The following is a 24011-nucleotide window of genomic DNA, read 5'->3' as shown; positions in this document are numbered from 1 at the left end:
ACAAAAATTAGCTGGATGTGTTGGTGGGTGCCTGTAATCCCGGCTACTCAGGAGGCTGAGGCAGAAGAATCGCTTGAACCCAGGAGGCAGAGGTTGCAGTGAGCCAAGATGGCACCATTGTACTCCAGCCTGGGTGATGAGCAAGACTCGGTCTCAAAAAAAAAAAAAAAAAAAAAAAAAAACAACCAGGATAAAACTAAAACATGAGAAAATGTTAAATGGAACAGTGTTTAAAATTAATGTTCTGAGGTTTTTAGGTTGTTAGAGGAGCATCAAAATGTTGATTTATATTAGAATTTGTTAGATATCCACAGTTATGTCTCAAAGATAGCTGTTAAAAAAAAAGAAGTTGGGGAAAAACAATAAAACCAAAAGTCTTCATTTTTTAAAGAAGGCAAGAAAGGAAAAGAAAGGCACAGAAAAAAATAAAACAGACAAATAAAAGCATGTTGATGACAGAAATAAAAGTGTATATATCTCAGATCAATGGCACGAGAAAGTGAGTTTTGCTTCTCAATCTATGATGAAAGCTTTAAAAAAAAAAAAATTCAGCTGGACGTGGTGGCTCATGCCTGTAATCCCAGCACTTTGGGAGGCTGAGGCCAGAGGCTTGAGCCTAGAAATTGAAGACCAGCCTGGGCAACGTAGTGAGACCTCATCTCTACAAAAAAATTTAAAAATTACGTGGTATAGTGGCACATGCCTGTGGTCCCAGCTACTTGGGAGGCTGAGGTGGGAGGATCGCTTAACCCCAGGGGGTTGAGTCAGCAGTGAGCTGTGATCATGCCACTGGACTCCAGCCTGGGTGACTAAGCAAGACCCTGTCTCAAAAAAAAAAAAAAAAAAAAAAAAAAAAATCAATCTGTCCTGAACTGCTACTTCAGTAAGATACAATAAAAAATAAATTCTTAGGCCAGGCGCTGTGGCTCACACCTGTAATCCCAGCACTTTGGGAGGCTGAGAGGGGTGGATCACCTGAGGTCAGGAGTTTGAGACCAGCCTGGCCAACATGGTGGAACCCCATCTCTACTAAAAATATAAAATTAGCTTGTTGTGGTGGCGCACACCTATAATCCCACCTACTTGGGAGGCTGAGGCAGGAGAATCACTTGAACCCAGGAGGTGGAGGTTGCGATGAGCCGAGATGGCATCATTGCACTCCAGCCTGGGAAAAAAGAGTGAAACTCTGTCTCAAAAAAAAAAAATAAAAACAAATAAATTATTAGAAAAATGATCATAGTTTGGATGTCACAACACTGTCACACTGCTATCAGAGTCTCTAAATGCATAGTCCAAATTTCTGTGCCTATCTTGTTGGACCAGTGACAGTCTGTGGACTATTCGTCTGCAGACCACACTTTGAATTATCACTGACCTAAAGAAAGTCTTTCGTGTGCACATTAGGAAACACATGCAAAAAAAAAAGTTCATAGCAATGTCGTTTCAATAATTGTTTAAAATGGAAGCCATTTAAATGAACTCTGAGAGGAGAATGACTAAAAAATGATACACATTCACACAATGGATTACTGCATAGCAGTGAAAATGTAAAAAGCATGGATGAACAATCAGTGAACACTAGAAGCATAAATGTTGAGTGAAAAAATAAAGTAACTATAAATCACATGCAGTATGACAGCATTTTTATAAAGCTAAAACAGCAGCAAAACCAGGAGCATAGTTCCCTGAGTCTTAAAGTAGCAGGATGCAAGAGGACAGGAGGGCAGACACAGGCTGTGGATGCAATGGTTTTGATATTGTTTTAGATAAACTCACACTTTCCCACTCTCCACCTTTTCCATTCGCAGTTGAATGGGCTCAGTCCTTCCTCCTTCTCAAGCTACTGTCCTCTCTTTTGCCTCCATGATCTCCAAGCTTTGAAAAAGTGTCATCTATGCTCTTACCTCCACTTCTTTGGAGCGTCTTTTTTTTTTTGAGACGGAGTTTCGTTCGTGTTGCCCAGGCTGGAGTGCGATGGTGTGATCTTGGCTCACTGCAACCTCCGTCTCCTGGGTTCAAGCAGTTCTCCTGCCTCAGCCTCCTGAGTAGCTGGGATTACAGGCATGTGCCACCATGCTCAGCTAATTTTGTATTTTTGGTTAAGACAGGGTTTCTCCATGTTGGTCAGGCTGGTCTCAAACTCCCAAACTCAGGTGATCTGCCCGCCTTGGCCTCCCGAAGTGCCAGGATTACAGGCGTGAGCCACTGCACCCGGCATTTTTTTTTTTTTTTTTTTTTTTTATACAGGGTCTCACTCTGTCACCCAGGCTGGAGTGCAGTGGCAGGATCTCAGCTCACTGCAACCTCCACCTCCCAGGTTCAAGCAATTCTCATGCCTCAGCCTCCCAAGTAGCTGGGATTACAAGCACCTGCCACCATACCCAGTTAATTTTTTTGTATTTTTAGTAGAGATGGGGTTTCACCATGTTGGCCAGGCTGGTCTCGAACTCTTGACATCAAGTGATCCACCCACCTCGGCCTCCCAAAGTGCTGGGATTACAGGTGTGAGCCACTGTGCCCAGCGTGTACCTTCTTGACACTCTGGGCACTGCGGGGCTGTGAAATTCAGCACACACTTTCCAGGGATTATCTGCTTGATCTCTGGGGAGCATTTGGTCTTCTTCTCTCCTTGGCAGAGCCTTCTCTCCTAGTCTCTGCACCCTCTCCTCATTGGCTCAGCTCCTGCTCCTTCCTGTACATGGATAGCTCCAAACGTGATGGCTCTGGCCCACTCCCCTGGAGCCTGCCCCTGGACATCTTCCCCTGGCTGCCCCTCAGGCACCTCAAGCTCATTGTCTCAGGGGCCCCCAGGAATGTCCTCCTGCTCATCAGGTGGGAGGTACCCTCTTTCAGACCAGACTCAGGAAGATGGAGTTCTTCTCTGCCTTCTTCTTCATCACTTTCTAGCACTGACATGACTGGTCTTTACCAGAGAGTTCTAAAGCAGGCCGCGTAGCCGAGGCCCCATTTCTCCTTCCTGTACCTTCCTCTCCCTGCCCTTCTCTTCCTTTTTCAGGTGTTCTGTGTACTTTTCCTCTTCCTATCAAGGCCTGTTTGCAAAAGGTTTCTACCAGGATAACAGACAACTCTTTTCTTAGTCCTTTTGGGCTGCTTTAATGAAATACCTTAAAGTGGGTCATTTATAAACAACAGAAATTTATTGCTCACAGTTTTGAAGGATGGGAAGTCCAAGGTGAAGGTGCCAGCAAGTTTGGAATCTGGTGAGAGCTCACCCTGTTGCATAGATGGCGCCTTCTTGCTAAGTTGTCAAATGACCAAAGGGGCAAACAAGTTCTCTCAGGCCTCTTTTTCTATTTCTTTCTCTTTTTTTTTAAGATGGGTCTCACTCTGTCACCCAGGCTGGAGTGTAGTGGTGCAGTGATGACTCACTGCAGCGTCAACCTTCCCAGGCTCAAGCAATCCTCCCACCTCAGCCTCTTCCCAAGTACCTGGGACTTGTGCCACCATGCCCAGCTAATTTTTAAAATTTTTTTGTGGAGATGGGGTCTCACTGTGTTGCCCAGGCTGGTCTCCAACTTTTGGGCTCCAGCAGTCCTCCTGCCTCAGCCTCCCAAAGTGCTGGGATTATAGGTGTGAGCCACCACAGCCAGCCCTCAGGCCTCTTTATAAGGGTACTAGTCCCACTTGTGAGGTTTCCATTCTCATGACCTAATCACCTCCTAAAGACTCTACCTCTTAATACTATTGCATTGGGGATTTGCTTTCAATATATGAATTTGGGAACACACAAACATTTGGGCCGTGGCAACTCCTTTCCTCAGAATTCTTAGATGCAGATCACCTTTATCTGCTGCTCTAATTTTCCTGGAGATTCAGGATGGAGATATTTGGCACCAAATTCCCTAAAATTCCCTACAACCATCTCTCCTCTCATTTTCACACTCATGTTGACTATTTAATATGACTTCTTTCAGCTCCAGAAATTGTGAACTACGAACCCCTGGGTCTGGAGGCTGACATGTGGTAAGTTGGATAGGCCACTCAGGTGACCTAGCGATCCTTCCAAGGGCAGAAGGCCTCAGATCCTGCTCCAGGTGACATCTGCTTAACCATGAAAGCCCCTTACTCCACACTCACTGTTCAGAGCCTCTGGCTGCTCCCCCGATGTGTTAGACCTGTGGCCAGGGCAGCTGGAAATCTCTAGGCCTGGACCTGAGGCCAGTTAGCTCCCGGCCAGGTCACAGCTTTGTCAGGAATGGAGGAGCAAGAAGAGAGGCAAGGTGGAGGCGCAGGCTCACCCATGGGCCTGCCCCTGCCGGGTTAAATATAATAGTAACAGTAGCTCGCTCAGTCAGCCAACCAAGTGGTCACTGAAAATCCATGAGTTCTGGGCACTGTGCTGGGCCTGCGGATACTGCAGGGATTAGTTCTCTGCACAGATGGGACTCTTTTCATTTGGACGCAGCTTTACGGTTGGCCAAGCACCTCTGTTACCTGGTTTTCTAAAATCCTGCTAACAGTCCTGAGGTAGTTATCATTATCCTCATTTTATAAGGGGAAAAGGGCTCCGAGGTGGTAAGGGACTTACCGAAATCACACAGCCTGCAAGTGCAAGAGTCTGATCTTGAACTCGGGTCTTCGGACTCAGGATTCAGAGCTCGATGACTCCAAACACACCCTGGGCTGCTGCTGAAGAGCGGGATGGAGAGGGGTGTGGAGCATGAGACGGCATCCAGGGTCTGCTGTGGAGGAGGCAAGTGACCTCTTCCCCTTAGATCCATGAGGGTGTCCCTTGCTGGTCGGGGATTGGACCCAGGCGGCCCTGACTTGACTGTTCTTTATTTTGCAGGAGCATAGGCGTCATCACCTACATCCTGTGAGTATCCCTGATCCAGGGGCTCTGGCTCAGCTTAGATCTGGGGGAACCAGAAGGAATGAGACAGGGGCAGGCTGACAGACTGACATTTACTAAGCACCCACCATAATCCAGATGCATTAAGTCCACACAGCAAGCCTGAGGCTAAGTGCTGTAGGTCCATTTCATCCATCTGACCCTGGCATTGAGGTTAAGTAGGCATCCAGGGGAGCAGCCTCAGGCTCTCCACTCTGCACAACCTGTGTCTGCATTCCTCCTGTGGAATGCCAGGGCTCCCCTGCTCACCCTCCCCCAGACTGAGGTATACTGGAGAATGTCACTTTTCACTCAGAACTCTTTTTTTTTTTTGAGACAGAGTCTTGCTGTGTCACCCAGTCTGGAGTGCAGTGGCACGATCTCAGCTCACTGCAACCTCCACCTCCCAGGTTCAAGCAATTCTCCTGCCTCAGCCTCCCGAGTAGCCGGGATTACACGCACCAACCACCATGCCCCATGCCCGGCTAATTTTGTATTTTTAGTAGAGACAGGGTTTCACCATGTTGGCCAGACTGGTCTTGAATTCCTAACCTCATGGTCCACCCACCTCAGTCTCCCAAAGTGCTGGGATTACAGGTGTGAGCCACCGTGCCCAGCCCTTCACTCAGAACTCTTGGGACAGCCCTGTGAAACTACTTATGCCCTCCCCAATCTTGCCTCTTCTTTCTTTCCCCTTTTCCCCAGATCCCCTTTTCTTCCTCTCACTCTCTCTCTCTTCCTTTCTCCTTCCTCTTTGCCTGTCCCTGAAGTACTCAGTTGCTTAGACAGAGATTTCCTGCATAGCTCCATTGTGTAGTGAGTTACCTCTGGGGCTGGAGTCCCATGATACTATCACTTTCCATCTCTGTGGCCTTGGGTAGGGACTTAACCTCTGGGCTTGTTTTTCTCATGAGAAAAATAGGAATCACAAACTTCCTGCCATGGGTGTGTTGTGAAAGCTAAGTAAGTCAACATGCGCAAGTCTCCTAGCCCTGACTCTGGCACATGCGCAGTAGGCTAGTGAGTATTCATTCCATCAGCCCTTCCCAACCATTTTGCCTTCATGGCACACATGGAAAATGCTATTTTTATAGCACACTGGAGTAAGAGTCAACCAGATGGGGCAGGGGGCACCAGTGCTCAGCAGCTGAGGGGATCATTCTCTCAATGATCCCTATGAGCCAGGTCCCTGACTCTCCCAGCAGCACTTGGACTAGGAGCCCTGTGTGACATGGTGGATCCCCCCGAGCTGCAGCTGAAGATCTCAACCCTGGCTGCACAGCAGAGCTTTTAATACCCACCATGGCCCAGGCCCCACCCCAGATCTATTATATCACAATTGCTAGGGGTAGGGCCTTAGTATCTGTATCTTTTAAAACTCCAGCTGAATTTGGTGCAGAGAAGGCTGAGGACCATGGATCTATAGTTTCAGATCAGAGCCAGAACAGTCTGATGTTGGCTCTTGAAACTTTGATTTCTTCAGGACTCTGATTTGAACTATGAAGGGATCCCACGTAATCCCAGCATTTTGGAAGGCTGAGGTGGGCAGATGCTTAAGTCTAGGAGTTCGAGACCAGCTTGGGCAACATGACAAAACCCCATCTCTACAAAAAACAAAACAAAAAACTAGCTAGGTGTGGTGGCACACATCTGTAGTCCCAGCTACTTGGGAGGCTGAGGCAGGAGGATCGCTGGAGGATCGCTTGAGCCCAGAAGTTGCAGTGAGCTGTAGTCGCACTACTGCACTCCATCCTGGGCAACAGAGCAAGACCCTGTCTCAAAAAAAAAAAAGAAATGGAATCCCAGTGTCTACTGAGCACATAGTCTTCTTGTGGATCATTTGAATTTAACAGCTTTGTTGAGGTCTGCTCCATGGCAGGCACTGTACCAGGCACCAGGATACTGACATGAAGGAGGGTCTTCCCTGTTTGCTGGGGCTTCCTGTCTGTGGGAGACACACCATACACCTAACTCGCACCCAGTGGAACCAAGGTTAGGCTGGAGGAATGAACATGCCTCTTTGAGACACAGATGGGGAGCCACTGGTTTGCTGGACTGCTGAAGGTTTATTGAGAGAGAAATAGAGACAGCACATGACTGATGGATCAATTTGAACTGGGATTTAGGGAATGAAGTTAATTCTGTGGGTGGAGGAGGGAAGGGCTGTGCTGGCTGAGGAAATGGCGTAAGAAAAGGAACGGTAAACCTTAAGTGTGGCTGAAATGTACCAAGCGTGGGGTAAGGACCAACTCTTTATGCCTTGCTCAAGAGTTTAGATGTGATCCTATAGAAGATGGGAAGTCATAGAGGGCTTTTGTGTTCTCACAATGGCAATAATAATGGCCATTAATTCCAGAGCCCTTAGTGTGGGCCAGGATTGCATGAAGGCTTTTGTATGTATTTATTCTTCACAACAATCATATGAGGTGGGAATTTTATTTTCTTCATTTTGCAGATGAAGAAACTACACAAGGGGTTCTAGCTTCACACAGCTAATGAGTGGCTGAGCTGGGATTCAAACCCAGGATTGCAACATCAAAATTTTTACAGTGTACCTTGCTGCCACCATGCTAAGAAAGTGGCTGTGGAAATAGGGATGACTTTCAAGAGATATTTAGTACATGGAACCCACAAGGAAGCTTTTGGCCAGTCAGATGTGGCAAGGGAATAGAAAGAAGAGTCCAAGGTGACTCCTGTGCTTCTAGCTTGGGTACATTCGTGAAGTACCCGTGATGAATGACAATTCATCAAGGGAGTGCTTGGAATGGGTTTGGACACAATGAGTTTGGGACAATGGCACGTCTGATCCAGACACTGCTGGATCATGCCTCTACCAAGGCATCCCATGAACAACTGAAATCTGAGTCAGGAGATAGTAGATGTAGGAGTCATTATTTGTATGATATCCTTGACAAACCCTGTTGGGGAACCACACAGACCCTTCTTGTCCCTAATGGTCCATCTATTTCCAAACTTTGTGGGCTCTGCTCAAGTTGCTCCTGTAACCCAGAAGGCCTTTCCGTCTCCTTCTCTGACTGCTGACAACCTCTTTATTCTTGAAGACACAAACGATGCAAATATCTGTGCCACTGTGAAGCTGCACTGGGCCTCCCTCTTTCCTGTGCTCCCCTGTCTTTTGGCTGGCCTTCCATTATATTCTGCTTTGTCCTGCTTGGGATCACAAAAAGACATGTCTCTGTGTTTCTCTCCCCTCTGCTTTTGAGTCCCTTGAAGACACAATTTCTCTCTGTCAGGTGCTTAGGAGGAGCTCCGTGAACATGTATTGAATTGGACTCAGCTGAACAGGCTGCTGGTTGGCTGCCCAGAGGGGGCAGGCTGTGTTGCTGGGAGCCTTCCAGCTCCCTGCAGCAGTCATGGGGCAGGGTTCCCCGAGTCCATCATCCCCATTTCCACCTACTTTCCCTTAGTTATGTGATTCCCTCTCTGTTGTAATCAGCTTAAGTGGAGCATCCCCTTTCCTGGGAGACACGAAGCAGGAAACACTGGCAAATATCACAGCAGTGAGTTACGACTTTGATGAGGAATTCTTCAGCCAGACGAGCGAGCTGGCCAAGGACTTCATTCGGAAGCTTCTGGTTAAAGAGACCCGGTAAGAGGACAGAGAAGCCACTGGTTTCTCAGGTACTGATCCCTTCCTGTCGCCTCTGTCAAAGACCTGTCAGTGTGTCCCCGCTTTGACATAGCTGTCATCTGTACTGTTGTGGTCTAATCTGGGCAGGTGCTGGAAAGTGTGGCCTAGCCAAGATGTGGCATTTGTCTTGTTTGCTCAAGTCTTTCTGCTTTCTTCTCCTGTTGAAATGTAAATTGTGTGTGTGTGTGTGTGTGTGTGTGTGTGTGTGTGTGTGTGTGCTGCAAGTCAGCCTGGGTTTCTTTAGGGCTCATTACCTTGTGCAGTCTGTCCCAAAGGCACCTGGAATTCAGATTTGAAAAGGTTAAGTGGCAGGGTTTTCAAGCCAGTTCAGGTTGGGAGTAGGAGCTGGTAGGCTCAGAGAGGTCAGTATGGTGCGATGGTGGAAGACATGCTAACCGTATCCCTTCTCCGGGGGCCAGGGTGAACCCCGTGGCTGTGGGGTCAAAGAAGGAAATAGGCAGGGAATTGCAGGGTGCTCGGTACCCAGAGCATGCCCTGGATGGGGCAGGAAGAAAGGTCCACAGACTAGAACACCATGTCCTCTCCATCCCACAGACTTCAGAGAGGGCCAGAGTGGGGTTGTCTGGAGTGCAAGGGCCCTGATTTTCCTGTCTAAGAGCAGTGCTAGGGAGAGTTGCTTACCTGGGTACAGAGCAGCGAAAGGCAGAGAACAGATCCAGGAGGCAAACAGAAAAACAGACCAGGGATTTAGCAATGGAGAGTTGGCTTTTGGAAGATTCTGGAAGCTCATTGGAGCATTTATGACTCTTCTTAGGCCTTTCAGCTTTGGGACTAATAGTATGGGTTTAGGTAACAAGGCCACTCTATTGAGGGGTCTGCCTGGACTGCTTCCTTCCCCTGGAGTACAGGATTTGCAGCCAGTTCCCATCCATTTCTGCATCCTCCATTCCACTGGTTTGATGGCAGTAAAGCCAAATAATGCCAAAATACAGGTCTAAAAAGAGTGAGAACGGAGATGGTTGCTCCCAACTTCTGTCCTCATGGATCATCACTGTTTCCCAATCCTCATTGCAGGAAACGGCTCACAATCCAAGAGGCTCTCAGACACCCCTGGATCACGGTAAGGGCACAGCCATGAGTTCCAATGGACAAAGGGTCCCTGCTCTGTCGCCAGGGTTGGCCTGGGCAGCCAGATGCAGAGGGCCCATGGAGAGGCCTTTGCTTTAAACACTGACCCTGGGCACAGATGAAAGCTAGCCAGGGGCCCCAGAGGGCCTGGGCTTGTTCGAATAGGTTTATTTGCTTGCTATTTTAAGTTTGTGTGTCTCAAATTCAGGTAACTTATGAAATGAAACCCTCACAAACTGCAGTTGAAACTCTTTTTCTTTGGGGCTAACTTACACAGTGTTCTTTGTTGAAGGGTATGTCACTGCCACTTCTTCAAGTGGAAATCAGGACTCCCCAGGTGTAGAGAGATCGATGACAATTGAAAACCCCAACTTTGTGACCAGGCCTCCTTCCTTCTGATTTTTGGGGCTCTAAGTCAAGGATGATACTTAAATCAGCCACCCACCTCCTCAGGCCCTGAGGAATGGGGCCTGAGACAGAGGCCTGGTGGAGAAGAGAGACAGCCACTGTTAGGGCAATTCTGTTCCCTCTGGGGAGAGTCAGGGCAAAAAAAAATGAATCCCTGCCTAACTCGCCTTGCAGTCAGGCTTCTTGCTGGCTTTCCAGTCAGCTGCTGGCTTTCCAGAGGCTCTTGCGGTCTGGTGTAATGACGAACACTTTGAGAGGGTGAGACTCAGCAGGATTCAGGCCCTGATTCTGCTGACTGACGAGCTATGCACACCCAGGGACATCACCAGACTTCCCATTCACCTTAACTGTTATGTGAGAAGGCCAGCAAGGATGAAATGACCATAAGAAAGGTGGAGATAAGAGAGGATGAGGCAGGCCAGGTGCAGTGGCTCATGCCTGTAATCCCAGCACTTTGGGAGGCTGAGGCAGCAGAAGGATGACTTGAGCCCAGGAGTTCAAGACCAACTTGAGCAACATGCCGAGACCCCATCTCTCTAAAAAATAATAATCAATCAATCAATACAAAGAGAAGGTGAGGCCTGTGGAAGACAGAACAGGGAGGGCTGGAGTCGTCTGGGAGGAGGTCAGCTTCATCTGCTCAGCTTCATCAGCTCATTGAAGTATGGGGAAGGCCCAAGGAGCCCTGAAGGAGAGATGCTCCTCAGCCCCGCTGTGTGAGCCCTGGCCTTGTGCGCTCCAGCCCTGCGCAGATGCCTGCGGAGTCCTGGCTGCAGCCTGCTTGTCTGCCTGAGCACCCCTTAAATGCTATGTGTGTGGAGCTCTCTCTAATGGCTGTGGACCCTTCTGCCCTGAATGAGCATGCAGACAGCACCCCCACACTCCTTGACCTCACTTATGGTCTAAGGGGGTGCTTATCCCACCCTGGTTCTCCCCGTGGCCTGACGCATGCAGTGAACGCCAGAGGCCGCTTGTGTGCCTTCCGCCTGCCCCTTGGACTGCCCTCTGGGGTGGGCGGCAAATTAACACTCTGGTTCTTCTGTCTGAACACCCACCAGTCAAAAGGAGAAGGCAGAGCCCCCGAACAGCGGAAGACAGAGCCCACCCAGCTGAAGACCAAGCACTTGAGAGAGTACACTCTCAAATGCCACTCAAGCATGCCTCCCAACAACTCCTATGTCAACTTTGAGCGTTTTGCCTGTGTGGTGGAAGACGTGGCTCGGATGGACCTGGGATGCCGTGCCCTGGTGGAGGCCCACGATACCATCCAGGACGATGTGGAGGCCCTGGTCTCCATCTTCAATGAGAAGGAAGCTTGGTACCGAGAGGAGAATGAGAGCGCCCGGCACGACCTGTCCCAGCTCAGGTATGAGTTCCGCAAGGTAGAGTCATTGAAGAAGCTCCTGCGAGAAGACATCCAGGCCACGGGATCTAGCCTCGGAAGCGTGGCCAGGAAACTGGACCATCTGCAAGCCCAGTTTGAGATTCTGAGGCAGGAGCTCTCCGCAGACTTGCAGTGGATCCAGGAGCTGGTGGGCAGCTTCCAGCTGGAGAGTGGGAGCTCCGAGGGCCCAGGCTCCACATTCCACCAGGACACCAGTGAATCCCTGTCAGAGCTGCTCAGCAGATCATGTACTGAGGAAGTTCTGGCCGGCTGGAAGCTCTGATCGCCAGAATCCAGTCAGTGATGCATCCCAAGAGGTTTGCAGAAGCATGTTCTCATCCGCCCTGCTGCAGCATCCAGCTAGAATTATCCTGCAGGGGTGTGTGTCTGTAGTATAGCCTTCCATCCTCTCCACAGAATCCAGAATCGCTGAGGTGCCAGTTAATTCTTCATTCTGCACCTCCCCTCACCAATCTGGTTTTCTGGGAGGGCGCTGGCAGGGCAGCCAAGCTGTTAAAACAATTAGAGAGTGAGTACCCCTCAGGGTCCCTTTCTCCAGAGGGAGGATGGCTGGCCCTGGGGAGTTGCTTGAGAATTGATTTGTGATGAAGGATTTGTTCACATTTCACTTTCTGCCTACATACCTTAGGGACTGTAGATCTTGGGTAATATTTGAGTTAATTAGGAATAACTAAGTCAGCATGGTGCTTTCCTGCTACAGAAGCAGGGATTTAAAATGCATAGAGAAAATAATATTGCCTTTCGTTTGCATTGATTTTTCACTTACCAAGCACTTATGTCTGACAAATGACCTCACTTGGTCCTTAAGAGAACTCAGTGAGATAGAAAGGTGGGTGGCATTATTATTATTATTATTATTTCCATGTAACTAATGAGAAAATTGACTCAGAGAGGGAAAGTGATATAGTCAATCAATACAGATGAAACAGAAACCCAGGATGCCCATCTCTAAGATGAGGTATATGGGAGAAAGTAGTAAGGCTTTGCTGTAAATATCTACCTTAATATTAAAGTCCAGGTCCCAGAGGCAAAGTAAGCAACTTCATGCATTCTGCCAGGTGTAGGTGGAACGCATACACCTGCAGATGATTGTCCCAGGAGCTCTGTCCCAGAAGGCACAGTCATTGTCCCTACCCAGCCCTGTCTCTGTCTGAAGACCAGCCTGCAAGCAGGAGAGAAGGAAAGAAGGAGTCTTCCCATTCTCCACCCTTTCCCCTCTTCTGGCTAACGGCCCCATCTCTGTGTCGAGAATAAAGGCCAGAAGGTCCTCAACAGGAGATTCCTTTTCTTAGGTACCTAGGCCATTGGGCCTTGAAGGCCTAAGAAGTTCCATGAGGGTTTTTGAAAAGGGCAAATGTAAAGATGGGGAAGTGCAAGGCCACATGGTCGTTTCATGACCCAAAGCTTTGAGCACCCCTCCCCAAGGATTATAAGATCTCATCTCCCTTTCTCTGGGGGAGGGGACAGTCAACCAACTCATGTCAACAGAGCGTGGCATATGAGCCTAGTGCTGAGCTAGAAGCTTATGGGTAGGGGCATAACTAGTATAGTTCAAACTTGTATAGTTCTTCATGGCCTCACAAAACATCCCTATCTTAGAGGCAGACTAAATGATATTCCCAATTTAGAGATGAGGAAACAGGGAGAGGATGGGATTTTCCCAAGGTCATATCATTATGGCAAAAGTAGAGACCTTCTAATGACAAGACTGTTGCTCTTTCTGCTTCCCCTGGCTGCGCCAGGCTCCAGAAGTTTACTCCCTGCTTGTGGGGGCAGCTCACACCTGGATTCATCCATCCATTTACGAATTATACTTAGGCACCAACCAACCTCCAAATGCCCGGCTTGACTCTGGGGATACAATGTTAAGTAAAAACAGGCCTGATTCCTGCCTCACGGAGTGCTCAGTCCAGTGAAGGATTTGAACATTGATCAAGAATCACAGAGAGATAGAGCTGCAGCTTGTGTTCATGCTGAGAGAGAAGCACATAGCACTGCAGGGGCCTGCCGTCGGGGTCTGACAGCGTTGGGGGAAGTGTCCTGAAGCAGTGACACTGGAATGGAGGTCAGCTAAGCCAACCAGGGAGAGAGAAGTTTCCCAACAGAGCCATCATACCAGGGCTCTGTGATGAGAGGCAGTGTGGAAGGTTGAGAATGCGAGGACTGAAAGCTGGAGGGGAGAGAATAGGAATACAGTGTGGAAATGACCAGAGAACAGGCAGGACCAGCAGGGCTTTGGCCATGTAGAAGAGCTCTGCCCTTATCCCGAAAGTCATGGGAAGCCAACGGGTTCCAGGTGCTGGGGAGGGAATGCCCCGTGAACAGCTCAGACAGGAAGTGGTTTAGGACAAGACAGGAAAGCTTCATCTCATGAAACCATTTCTTCAGAATCCTGTCTCCTTTTCTATATGCATGAAGGATCATTTCAAATATCATATACAATATTTGTAACAGAAACTTTCTTCATCAGCTATGAGAAACCATGGTGATAAGATGCATCATCATTTTATGGACCACTAAGAAAAAAAGCCCAAGATGGGGAGTCTAATAGGAAACTCTCTCTACCCCCACCACATAAAGCTGTGATGCCCTCAGTGAGAGGGTAAATGAGAAATAGAACCACCATGCAGAAAGGGGGAGCAAGGAAACCCGTGCATCTCAACCTTGACACTAAGTGGGGGTGAAAAATCCTTCCCTGAGAACAGGAGTCCCAAGCCAGTGGTACTCATGCAGGTTTGCTTTCTGAATTTGCACAATCAGTGTGATCCAAAAGAACATCAAGCAGAGTGTAATGTCCAACAGTCTGAGGCTGGGTGGCCCTGGATAGTACTGGCAAAAACAGTACTATCCTCTCCCGGAGCACCTGCCTTCTGTCCGGGCCAACAGTAGGAATATGATACCATCATCTGGGAGATGCCTCCTGACTTCAGAGATCCAAAAATGTACATCTTGGCACCAGTGAAAGATGGTAAAAGCTCCGTTTCCTACATCTTACCCTAGAGAATTGGTTCAAATGACCTGTCTACAGTCTCTCCAAGGTCTTACCTGCCCTGTCACGGGAAGTTGTATACTTGTTTGGTGCTGAGACACTGCAAATATTAAATGTCCCTTTGGCCATGTTAACAGACCTTGACCTTCACACAGCCAGGTTTCTAAGGAGAGGAAGCCACTGATGGGGCAACACAGGGCAAGCTTTTTAGTGAAGGTCAAAATAGAATGCAGGCCCAGTATGGTGGCTCACGCCTGTAATCCCAGCACTTTGGGACGCTGAGGTGGGTGGATCTCTTGAGGTCAGGAGTGCGAGACCAGCCTGGCCAACATGGAGTAATCCTGTCTCTACTAAAGATATAAAAATTAGCTGGGCATGGTGGTGGGTGCCTGTAGTCCCAGCTACTCAGGACACTCGGGAAGCTGAGGCAGGAGAATCGCTTGAACCTGGAAGGCAGAGGTTGCAGTGAGCCAAGATCATGCCATTGCACTCCAGCCTGGGCGACAGAGTGAGACTCTGTCTCAAAAAAATAAAAAATAGAATACAGTAAAAGAGTAAAATGTCGGCAATGATTTGAATGGGAGAAATTGGGAAAAGGGAGGGAGAAGTGGTTATTTTAGAATCATGATCAGCTATACACAGTGCTGAGAGTCACCCATTTAGTTGGCCCCGAGCTGGACTCCGAACTCTAAGTGGTTTTCCTTACAGCAGTGACATCGTCCTCTCTATGCTCATGTCCAGTCATAGTAACTGTTTCTCACTTAGATGTGTCGTAAACAGACCTTTTTCTGTACAAAGAGCTTCTAAAGACAAATGAAAGAGAGTTGAGAAATGCCCCCAAGTCTTTTGGGGAAAGCAGAGGAGACCATGACCTTCCTCTGTGTCCTGGCCAGCTGAAGTCCCGTCCTTCCATGGCATTGGAACCTAATGCTGGGGGAGCCCGGGGGCCTGTGGGATGCAGCCACAGGACCTGCTTATCTCTGCTCCCCACATGCCCTCAGCTGACTTTTTACAACAGTGTGGAGGGCTAACAATGGTGGGAAGGGCTGTGGGAATGGACTGTTTTGCTGGTGCCTAGAGGAAGGAAGTCTTGTGGGTGCTGCTCTGTGGGCAGCCATTGAGGATTTTTAATTCACCAAATTGCAATTTTTTTTGGAGGGGGGCACACAGAGTCTCACTCTGCCACCCAGGCTGGAGTGCAGTGGCATGATCTCGGCTCACTCCAACCTCTGCCTCACAGGTTCAAGCAATTCTCCTGCCTCAGTCTCTTGAGTAGCTGGGACTACAGGTGCGCAGCACCATGCCTGGCTAATTTTTGTATTTTTAGTAGAGATGGGGTTTCACCACATTGCTCAGGCTGGTCTCGAACTCCTGACCTCAGGTGATCCACCCACCGCTGCCTTCCAAAGTGCTGGAATTACAGGCGTGAGCCACTGCGCCCAGCCCAGACTGCAAATTAAAGGTCGGCTTCTGTGCTCTGTTCAAACACCATCCTGGGCCATTTGGGAGGAGAAAGTGAGTGTATGACATTGCCCTGAATAACAATTCTCAAGGAAGCTGGCAAGCTGGCCCTTGGGGAAGGGAGCTGCCTGTCCCTGCTGTGAGGCAGGTGCTCACAGCTTAGCATTGCCTGACTGTATGTCAGAAGGTGGGGTGATGGTTTGGTAATCGATGATTCCACAGCTGTGGGAACCTGGCAGTGAAGGGATGGAGCAGAGGAATAATGGCAGAAAGAGCCGGAGTCTCCCCCATGGGCCCCCTCCCCTCCCCTGCAGGTGATCATGAAGATGGTGGCTTCCTACCTCACTCCATCACGCAGCACAGGCGGCCCAGCCCATGCTGGAGGTGGCTGTGTGCCCAGCTGTCACCCCTACTGTCAATCTTCTATAAATGTCTGTGGGACTAGATGCCTTTTTTCCTTGGTCTGTGAAATTCTTGACCCCGCAGTGGGCATGTTCACGTTGCAAAAGGGTCCAGTGCCATTGAACAAACACTGATTGTGCTCTGGCTCAGGGGGAGGTGACAGACAAGGACAAGACAACCTCAAATAAAAGACTCAGTGTCTGGGGCAGATGGGGATGCAGCCAACTAGATTGGAAAAGCTATGGTGAGTGATAAAATAGAGCTTCCTCATCTCCTAGAAATCAAAGGAGAGAGGAATCTGATTGAGAAAGGGTAAGAGGGTGGCAGAGAACAGAGGCCTTCCCAGGGATGCTGTCCCCACCAGTGACCCCCCTTCTCCACCCCCAAGCTGTGTCCCTTGAGGAAGGCATGAGTAAAGTCTGGAAGGTCGGGGGGCTGAGCCAAGATTGGGGTTGGAAACTTGGAACAGTTGAATGGAGATTAAAGAGAGGGAGATTACACAGATTTAAAAGAGTGTTTTAAACTTTTTGTTACGGTCCCCTCAGCAGGAAAATTGCCAAAAGTTGCACAGAAGTATAAGGAATGGGATAGTGGATTCCAGGACCTATGACCCCGCTCCAGCAGGAATCAAGTCATGTGGGTCCTCTTTCATTCATCTCTCCCATTACTTTTCTTCTGGGGTATTTTAAAGCAAACTTCAGACTTATTTAACTCATAAATTCTCCAGCATAAATCTCTGCTAAGGATTTTCTTCTTCTTCTTCTTCTTTTTTCTTTTTTTCTTTTTTTTTTTTTTTTGAGACAGAGTTTCACTCTTGTTGCCCAGGCTGGAGTGCAATGGCGCGATCCTGGCTCACTGCAACCTCCATCTCCCAGGTTCAAGCAATTCTCCTGCCTCAGCCTCCCAAGTAGCTGAGATTACAGGTACCCACCACCACACCCAACTAGTTTTTGTATTTTTAGTAGAGACGGGGTTTCACCATGTTGGCCAGGCTAGTCTTGAACTCCTGACCTCAGGTGATCTGCCTGCCTCGGCCTCCCGAAGTGCTGGGATTACAAGCATGAGCCACCGCGGCCAGCCAGGACTTTCTTTTTAATGCAACTCCGTGCCATTATCACACTTGACAAAATCAGCAATAATTCTTTCATCTCATCTGGATTCCCATTCCCATACTCACATGTCCCCCCAACTCCCAACAGTGTCCCATTACAGCTGGTTTGTTCAAATCAGGATCCAAACAGTCCACATGTGGCATTTGGTTGCTACGTCTCTCAAGTCTCTTGGGTTTTATAATAGTACAAAAGGAAGAACCTTTGAAGCTTTTCCTGGGGACAAAAAATTGCTCAGAAAACTGATGGTCCCATAGAAGAACAAAAAACAGAGTGTATCCACGTTGAGACCTAACTCAGAAATGTGAGACCAGGCCAAGCAAGGAAAGGAACGTTTCTGCCTCCTTCCACTGGCTTGTTCACTATAGGGGACAGCCTGCAGGCTCACAGCCTTTCTGCAACTCCCCCTCCCACTTAGGAGGAGGCAGAACCTCAAGCCTCCCACAAGCCCCATGTGCTCCTTTCCTGGGAAAACAGGTGGGTGAAGGCAGCAGAGCTCAGGCTTCAGCCATCAGAACATCCACCGAAGGGGAGGGGTGGAGGAGTGCCACCTATAAAATTCCATTGAGGGAAGGGCAGCGGGGAGGGGTCCTGGGCAGGAGAGAAGTGGGTATGAGAGTGCCCTGGCTTTCACTGGAGTAAGGGGCTGGAGAGATGGCACAGATGGGGGTTGGAGGTGCAATCTGCTTGCAGTTCCTAAAGAGGCCTAGTATCTAGAGAAAATCGTTGTGTGGGGGGTGGAGTTGAGGGAGTCGCCTCTTCAGTAAAGCCGGGATTCCTTTTTCATGCCTTAGCAGCGGCTGCTGCTTCCTGCCCCTGCCTATGGATGTTGGTACTGACCTGGCACACCCCACTGGACTTTTTCAAAGGCATTTGCAGCTGCATAAACAAAACTTGACTACCCCACAGTTTTCTGTCTTCTTGCTTCCCTTTTGGACATTTTTCCAAGACACCAAACACACTCCTAGGAGCCTGGTCAGAATCGCCCAGGGCTCCCTGGTATCACGGATGGACCACAAGGCCAGAAGGCGGGCACTTTCTGTTTGCAGGGAGGGGCGGGTAAGGAGAAGGCAGGACACAGTTCCATCTCCCCCTCACACCCCCAGTTGAATCAGAAGTGTTTGTGCCACATTCCCTCTGGGAACAATTTTGCTGCAGAATTTTCACCTCTGCTGCAGAATTTACATCTTTCCAGGCTGAGATGTCAGCATCAGTGTTTGGTGGCGCTCTTAACAACCAGGAAGGCCCATTGATTAGGAAAGGCCAGCCTGACAGAATGATAGCCCCGTGGCCGCCTCCTCAGGGTTGGTGCTGTTGTGTGTAGCTATAAACAGGGCCCTCAAAAGAATTGCATCACCTCCCATTAATAGCCTCTGGGAATGATCTCACCTGACATTTTAGCTGGGCCCCTCTGCTCAGTGGCTGGCACTGCTGGGCCAGGAGGAGGGTGGGATTCTCATTAACAAGATTCCCCACACATGCAAGTTGACCTTCCAGCCATGGGCTTAGCTCTTCCTCCCCTGGGTGAGAGTGCCAGTCAGTAAGTGGGCAAAAAGAAATCTCTTCTCCCACAGAGTCTACTAATCCCATCTGAGCAAACTCTCCTTGTGAGGTGTACGTGCCTCTGTGAGGGTTAGGCTCAAAGGTCATTCATGCCCAGGGGAATTGCAGACATCAGTGAAGTTAGACTTAGACATGGTTGATGGGTTGGGGAGGGTGCTAAGCACCTTGGAAAGGAGATTCTAGGAGCTTGGAGGTGTGAGGGAGAGAGGACTAACAAAAAACAAGCAGTCAGCCCTCCCTACCTGCAAGTTCCACATTCTCAGATTCAGTCAACCACAGATCAAAAATATGCAAAAAGTAAAAATAAAAATAACATTACAATAATAAATGCAAATAATACAGTGTGACAACTATTTAAATAGCATGTACATCATATATGCTATTACAAATAATCTAGAGATGATTTAAAGCATTAGGGGAGGGTATGTGTAAGTTATATGCAAATACCACACTATTTTATAATAAGGGACTTGAGCATCCGTGGATTTTGGTATCTGCGGCAGTCCTAGAACCAACCCTCCAAGGATTGAATGTGAATCCTTCAATGAGGATTCACATGAGGAGTGAATGTGAATAAATTCACATGAGGAATGAGGAGTGAATGTGAATAAATACAGAATAGAATATTGGGTAGCACCACGTGTAATGAAGATTTAGTGCCCCGGCATAGTGAATCATGGGGGAAGTTGGGTTGCTACTTTATATAGGGTGGTCAAGGAAGGCTTCCCTTAGGAGGTAACATTTGAGCAAAGACTTGAACAAAGTGATAAAGTGAGTATAGGAGAGAGCAAGGGCAAAGACCCGGAGACTTTGGATTCACAGACCAGCAAGTGGACCTGTGCGATGGGAGCCAAATGGATAGGAAGGAGAGAGGTAGAAAATCAGGGTGGAGGGTGCAGGCCTTGAGGGTCTCCATGAGCTCGTGGAGATGTACAGAGGGCACAGGGAAGCCACTGGAAGGCTTGGAGAAGGGAAAAGGCAAGGTCTTCAGCACAGATAGGTCACCCTCCATCCACTTTTGTGCCTCCCTTCCAGGGGGGACTAGACCCAGGGCTGGGCTTGCAGGTGCACAGAGTGGGTGACAGACAGTTAAAGACAGGATCTAGAGGGCTGGACATGGCCTGGTGGTTCCTCCGGCAGCCTTGTCCTTTTCTCTTCCCATTCCTTGTCTTTCTCCTTCCCCTCCTTTCTTTCCTTCTGTACTCTTTGGCCCAAAAGCACTGTGCTTCAGTTTCAGAGGGTGAATAGCCCCTGGTTTTCTCATCTCCCATCCACTTCCAGGTTGCATGCACTCCCCCTCCAGCTCCGGGTCACCCCACCCCCTGCCCCTGGAGCTCTACATCCTACTGACTCCTGGGCAAAGCCATGGGGAGCCTTTGTGCCCTGACACCCTTTCAAGGTGGTGTGACTTGGCTGACCAGGTGACCTGGGCCCCTCATCAGTGGGAGTGAGTAGGTCCCAGGTCCTGGGATTTCATTCCAACTTGTCTCTCCAACAGCTCAGGGAAATGACTTAACCATACAACTATTAAGCACTCACTGTTGTAGGTCCCGGGTTGGGAGGAGAGTGGGGTGGGGCGTTGACGTAGACAGGAAGAAAGTCTGTGCCCTCCAGTCATTTTCCAGGAGTGGGGTGATTCCTCAGCAAGGCTGGCTCTGAGAGGTGCTGGACTTCATAAAGCAGCACACATGTGCTTTGTTCATGTCAGGGAGGGAGACATGATTTTCTGGAATTTGTCTTGGAGGAGATCATGTCTCAATTGGGCTTTGAAATACTTGAAGGCCTTCCAGGGGGATGGGCAGCAGGGGCTGCCACGGGATGGACCTCCTGCCAGAGGCTGCCAGCTCCAGAGCAGCGTGGCCAGCAGTGTGCACTGGCTTTCTTCTGGTCCCTGATGCCATGATGAAAAATCAAGCTTGGAGGTGTGCTCCAAGCATGGTTAGGAGACAAGACCCACGCTTGGGAATCAATAGGCTCCCTCGCTTAGCGTTCACCAGGTGAATGAGGCGTTGCGGCAGGAAGGCTGTCAGAGCAGAGAGAAAACCAGAGCTGCCCGGGACCTTTGGAATCATTCTAGGCAGTTCATTTTCTTGAGGTCATGGGGGCCTTTGAGAATCGATAAAAGCTATCGACTCTCCTCCAAAGAAATGCATGTCTGTACATACACACTAAATTTTAAAAATTAAGTTATAATTTATAGATCATAAAATTCACCATTTTAAAATGTACAATTCAGTGGTTTTTAGTATACTCACGAGGTTGTGTAACCATTATCACTATCTAATTCCAGAACGTTTACATTACCCCAGGAAGAAATGTCATACCCTTTAGTAGCCATTCCCTGTTCTCCCCTTTCCCTAGCCCCTGGCAGCTACCCATCTGCTTTGTTTCTATGGATATGTCTGTTCTGGACATTCTATATAAATTGAATCATACAGCAGGTAGCCTTTTGTGTCTGGCTTTTTTCATTTAACATAATGTTTTTAAGTTTCATCCGTGTTGTAAAATGTATTGGACTCAATTTTTTATGAATAGTATTTCTGACTAATATTCCTTTGTATGGATATATAGGCACATTTTGTTCACAGAACCCCTGAAACCTATCTCTTGATTTCAGAAAACCTTACTTTACAAAAGGGGGGTGTTGAAGAGGGAATGGAGAAGGCAGGAAAGCTCACAATAACTTATTACTATTTATTGAGTGGTGCTGGGCTAAGCACTTTATATATGCATGATCATATAATCCTTAACAACCCTGTGACATGATGTTATTATCCCCATATTACAGATGGGGAAACTGAGGCTCAGAGAAGCCATCCCAAGCTTCTTGGAGAAGTCAAAATTTAAGCTGAGCTTTGACTGCCAGGCTGTGAAAAGCAACTGCACATCCTGTCGCCTCTTGACCTTCATCAAAGCCCTTATTTCCTTCCATTTATTTTTTAATGGAGTATGAATTCCCTGTCTACCAACAAGGCATTTGTTTTGCTAAGCCCAGAATCGCCCCAGTGCCCAGAGGGCATCCCAGACTGCCGTAAAATGACCCTCTCCCCAGAGTGATGTGCGATTGGAGATCCTGCCTCCTGCTGTTCCCCTTCAGGAGCTGCTGAGCCTCCAGCCAAGGCTGCGTGTGTGTCAGGCTATGGTAATAATAGCTGAGAGGCATCTCCTGAACAGCTGAGACATGTGTAGCTGTTGCCCTGACTGTGATGCTCCCACGGTGTGCCCTGCCTGGCGGGGAGATGCCAGGGTCAAGCCAAGGGCGGTGGGCATGCAGTGGGTGGGGGGTTCTGTGGCGAGGAGGGTGGCTGCTGTCTGAAGCCCAGCATCAGCTGCCATGCTCTGCTTTGTCTCTCAGCCAGTGGACAACCAGCAAGCCATGGTGCGCAGGGAGTCTGTGGTCAATCTGGAGAACTTCAGGAAGCAGTATGTCCGCAGGCGGTGGAAGGTGTGTCCAGGGTTGGGGCCGCGGGGGACAGGGCGGGGGCTTGGGTGGGGTTTCTGGCTCTCCAGGGTCTCCATGCATGTTCTCACCTGGGCGTTCCTTTCCTCTGCCTCCCTCAGCTTTCCTTCAGCATCGTGTCCCTGTGCAACCACCTCACCCGCTCGCTGATGAAGAAGGTGCACCTGAGGCCAGATGAGGACCTGGTGGGTAAATGCATGCCCTCTTCTTGGGCAGAATTCTGGGGTAGCCTGGAACTCAGGGATGGGTGATTTCCCTTTCCCCTCACAAGGCAGGTGGGTGTTCACTGTTTCCAGCCAGTTCTGCTGGCCCAGTCCTCCTGTTCACTGAAGGCTGAAGTGTGATCTTCAGAGGAGTGTGTTCTGGGGACCTCTGGGTGGTGCCAGGAGGGGAGTGCCGATGCGGCAGCGTGAACTCCTGGAGGATCTCCCATCCTTTCCTGGTGGGCCTTCAGAGGGACCGCTGCTGCCGGCTGACCACAGACAACCCAAAATGTATTTCTGACAACCCAAAAGCTGCTTTAGAATGGGAGCTTTACATTCTTTTTTCCATATTTCTATTTCTGCTTTGTTTCAGATTACCATCATCATAATATTTAGACAATATCTTATATTTGATTACTTTATTGCCGTTTTGTATACATTTAAAAGGAGTAGCTTATAACAGAATATACTGGTGAAGAGGGTGGCCTCTGGAGTCAGACTACCAGGATTCAAATCTGCCACTTACTGTGTGACCTTGAGGAAATTACTTAACTTCTCTGTGCTGAGATTTCATCATTTGTAAAATACAGTTAATAGTAGTTCCTAAAGATTAAATAATGACATATTCTTCCTTTTTTTTTTTTAGACGGAGTTTCGCTCTTGTTGCCCAGGCTGGAGTGCAATGGTGTGATCTCAGCTCACCACAACCTCTGCCTCCTGGGTTCAAGCGGTTCTCCTGCCTCAGCCTCCCAAGTAGTTGGGATTACAGTCATGCGCCACCACACCCAGCTAACTTTGTATTTTTAGTATAGATGGGGTTTCTCCATGTTGGTCAGGCTAGTCTCAAACTCCCGACTTCAGGTAATCTGCCCGCCTCGGCCTCCCAAAGTGCTGGGATTACAGGCATGAGCCACCACGCCCGGCCAATAATGACATATTCTGAAAGCCTGGTATGTGAGTGCTCAGTAAGTGTTAGCAATTATTGTTGTTTAAAACCCCTGTAGGCTGGCAGTAGTGGTTCATGCCTATAATCCCAGCACTTTGGGTGGCTGAGGTGGGAGGTTCATTTGAGGCCAGGAGTTAAAGACCAGCCTAGGCAACATAGTGAGACCCTGACTCTACAAAACAAAAACAAGCAAACAAACAAAAAAATTAGCCAGGTATGGTAACATGCACCTATAGTCCTAGCTACTCAGGGAGCTGAGGTGGGAGGATCACTTGAGCCCAGGAGTTAAAGGTTACAGTGAATTATGATCACACCACTGCATTGCATCCTGGGCGACAGAGCATGACCCTAACTCTAAAGAAAATTAAATTTAAAAATTAAAAAAATAAAATCCTCCTGTAGACTTTAAAATGCAGTTGGTAGGGGTTCCCTGGACAGCCCCACCCCCGGCTTATGGAGTGTGATGTAGGGT

At 48.7% G+C, this 24011-nt stretch overlaps 1 protein-coding gene across 5 annotated transcripts in view; it reads left to right on the top strand.

The window, feature by feature from the left end:
• Positions 1-24011, top strand: part of DAPK2 (death associated protein kinase 2) — a 139530-nt gene that overhangs the window by 112483 nt on the left and 3036 nt on the right. For 2 of the 5 annotated variants that reach the window (XM_009249899.4, XM_063716688.1), the window contains 6 exons: positions 3936-3984; positions 4811-4837; positions 8310-8462; positions 9540-9585; positions 22286-22375; positions 22492-22575. In XM_009249899.4, the coding sequence (XP_009248174.2) occupies positions 3936-3984; positions 4811-4837; positions 8310-8462; positions 9540-9585; positions 22286-22375; positions 22492-22575 (449 nt within the window). Of the gene's footprint in view, positions 1-3935; positions 3985-4810; positions 4838-8309; positions 8463-9539; positions 9586-11059; positions 22245-22285; positions 22376-22491; positions 22576-24011 lie in introns of those variants that run through there. The other 3 variants (XM_054532771.2, XM_009249898.4, XM_063716687.1) reach the window with 3 other exon arrangements.

Source organism: Pongo abelii, chromosome 16, assembly GCF_028885655.2.
Source record: "Pongo abelii isolate AG06213 chromosome 16, NHGRI_mPonAbe1-v2.0_pri, whole genome shotgun sequence".
NCBI lineage: Eukaryota > Metazoa > Chordata > Mammalia > Primates > Hominidae > Pongo > Pongo abelii.
This window is presented reverse-complemented; position numbering and strand designations above follow the sequence as displayed.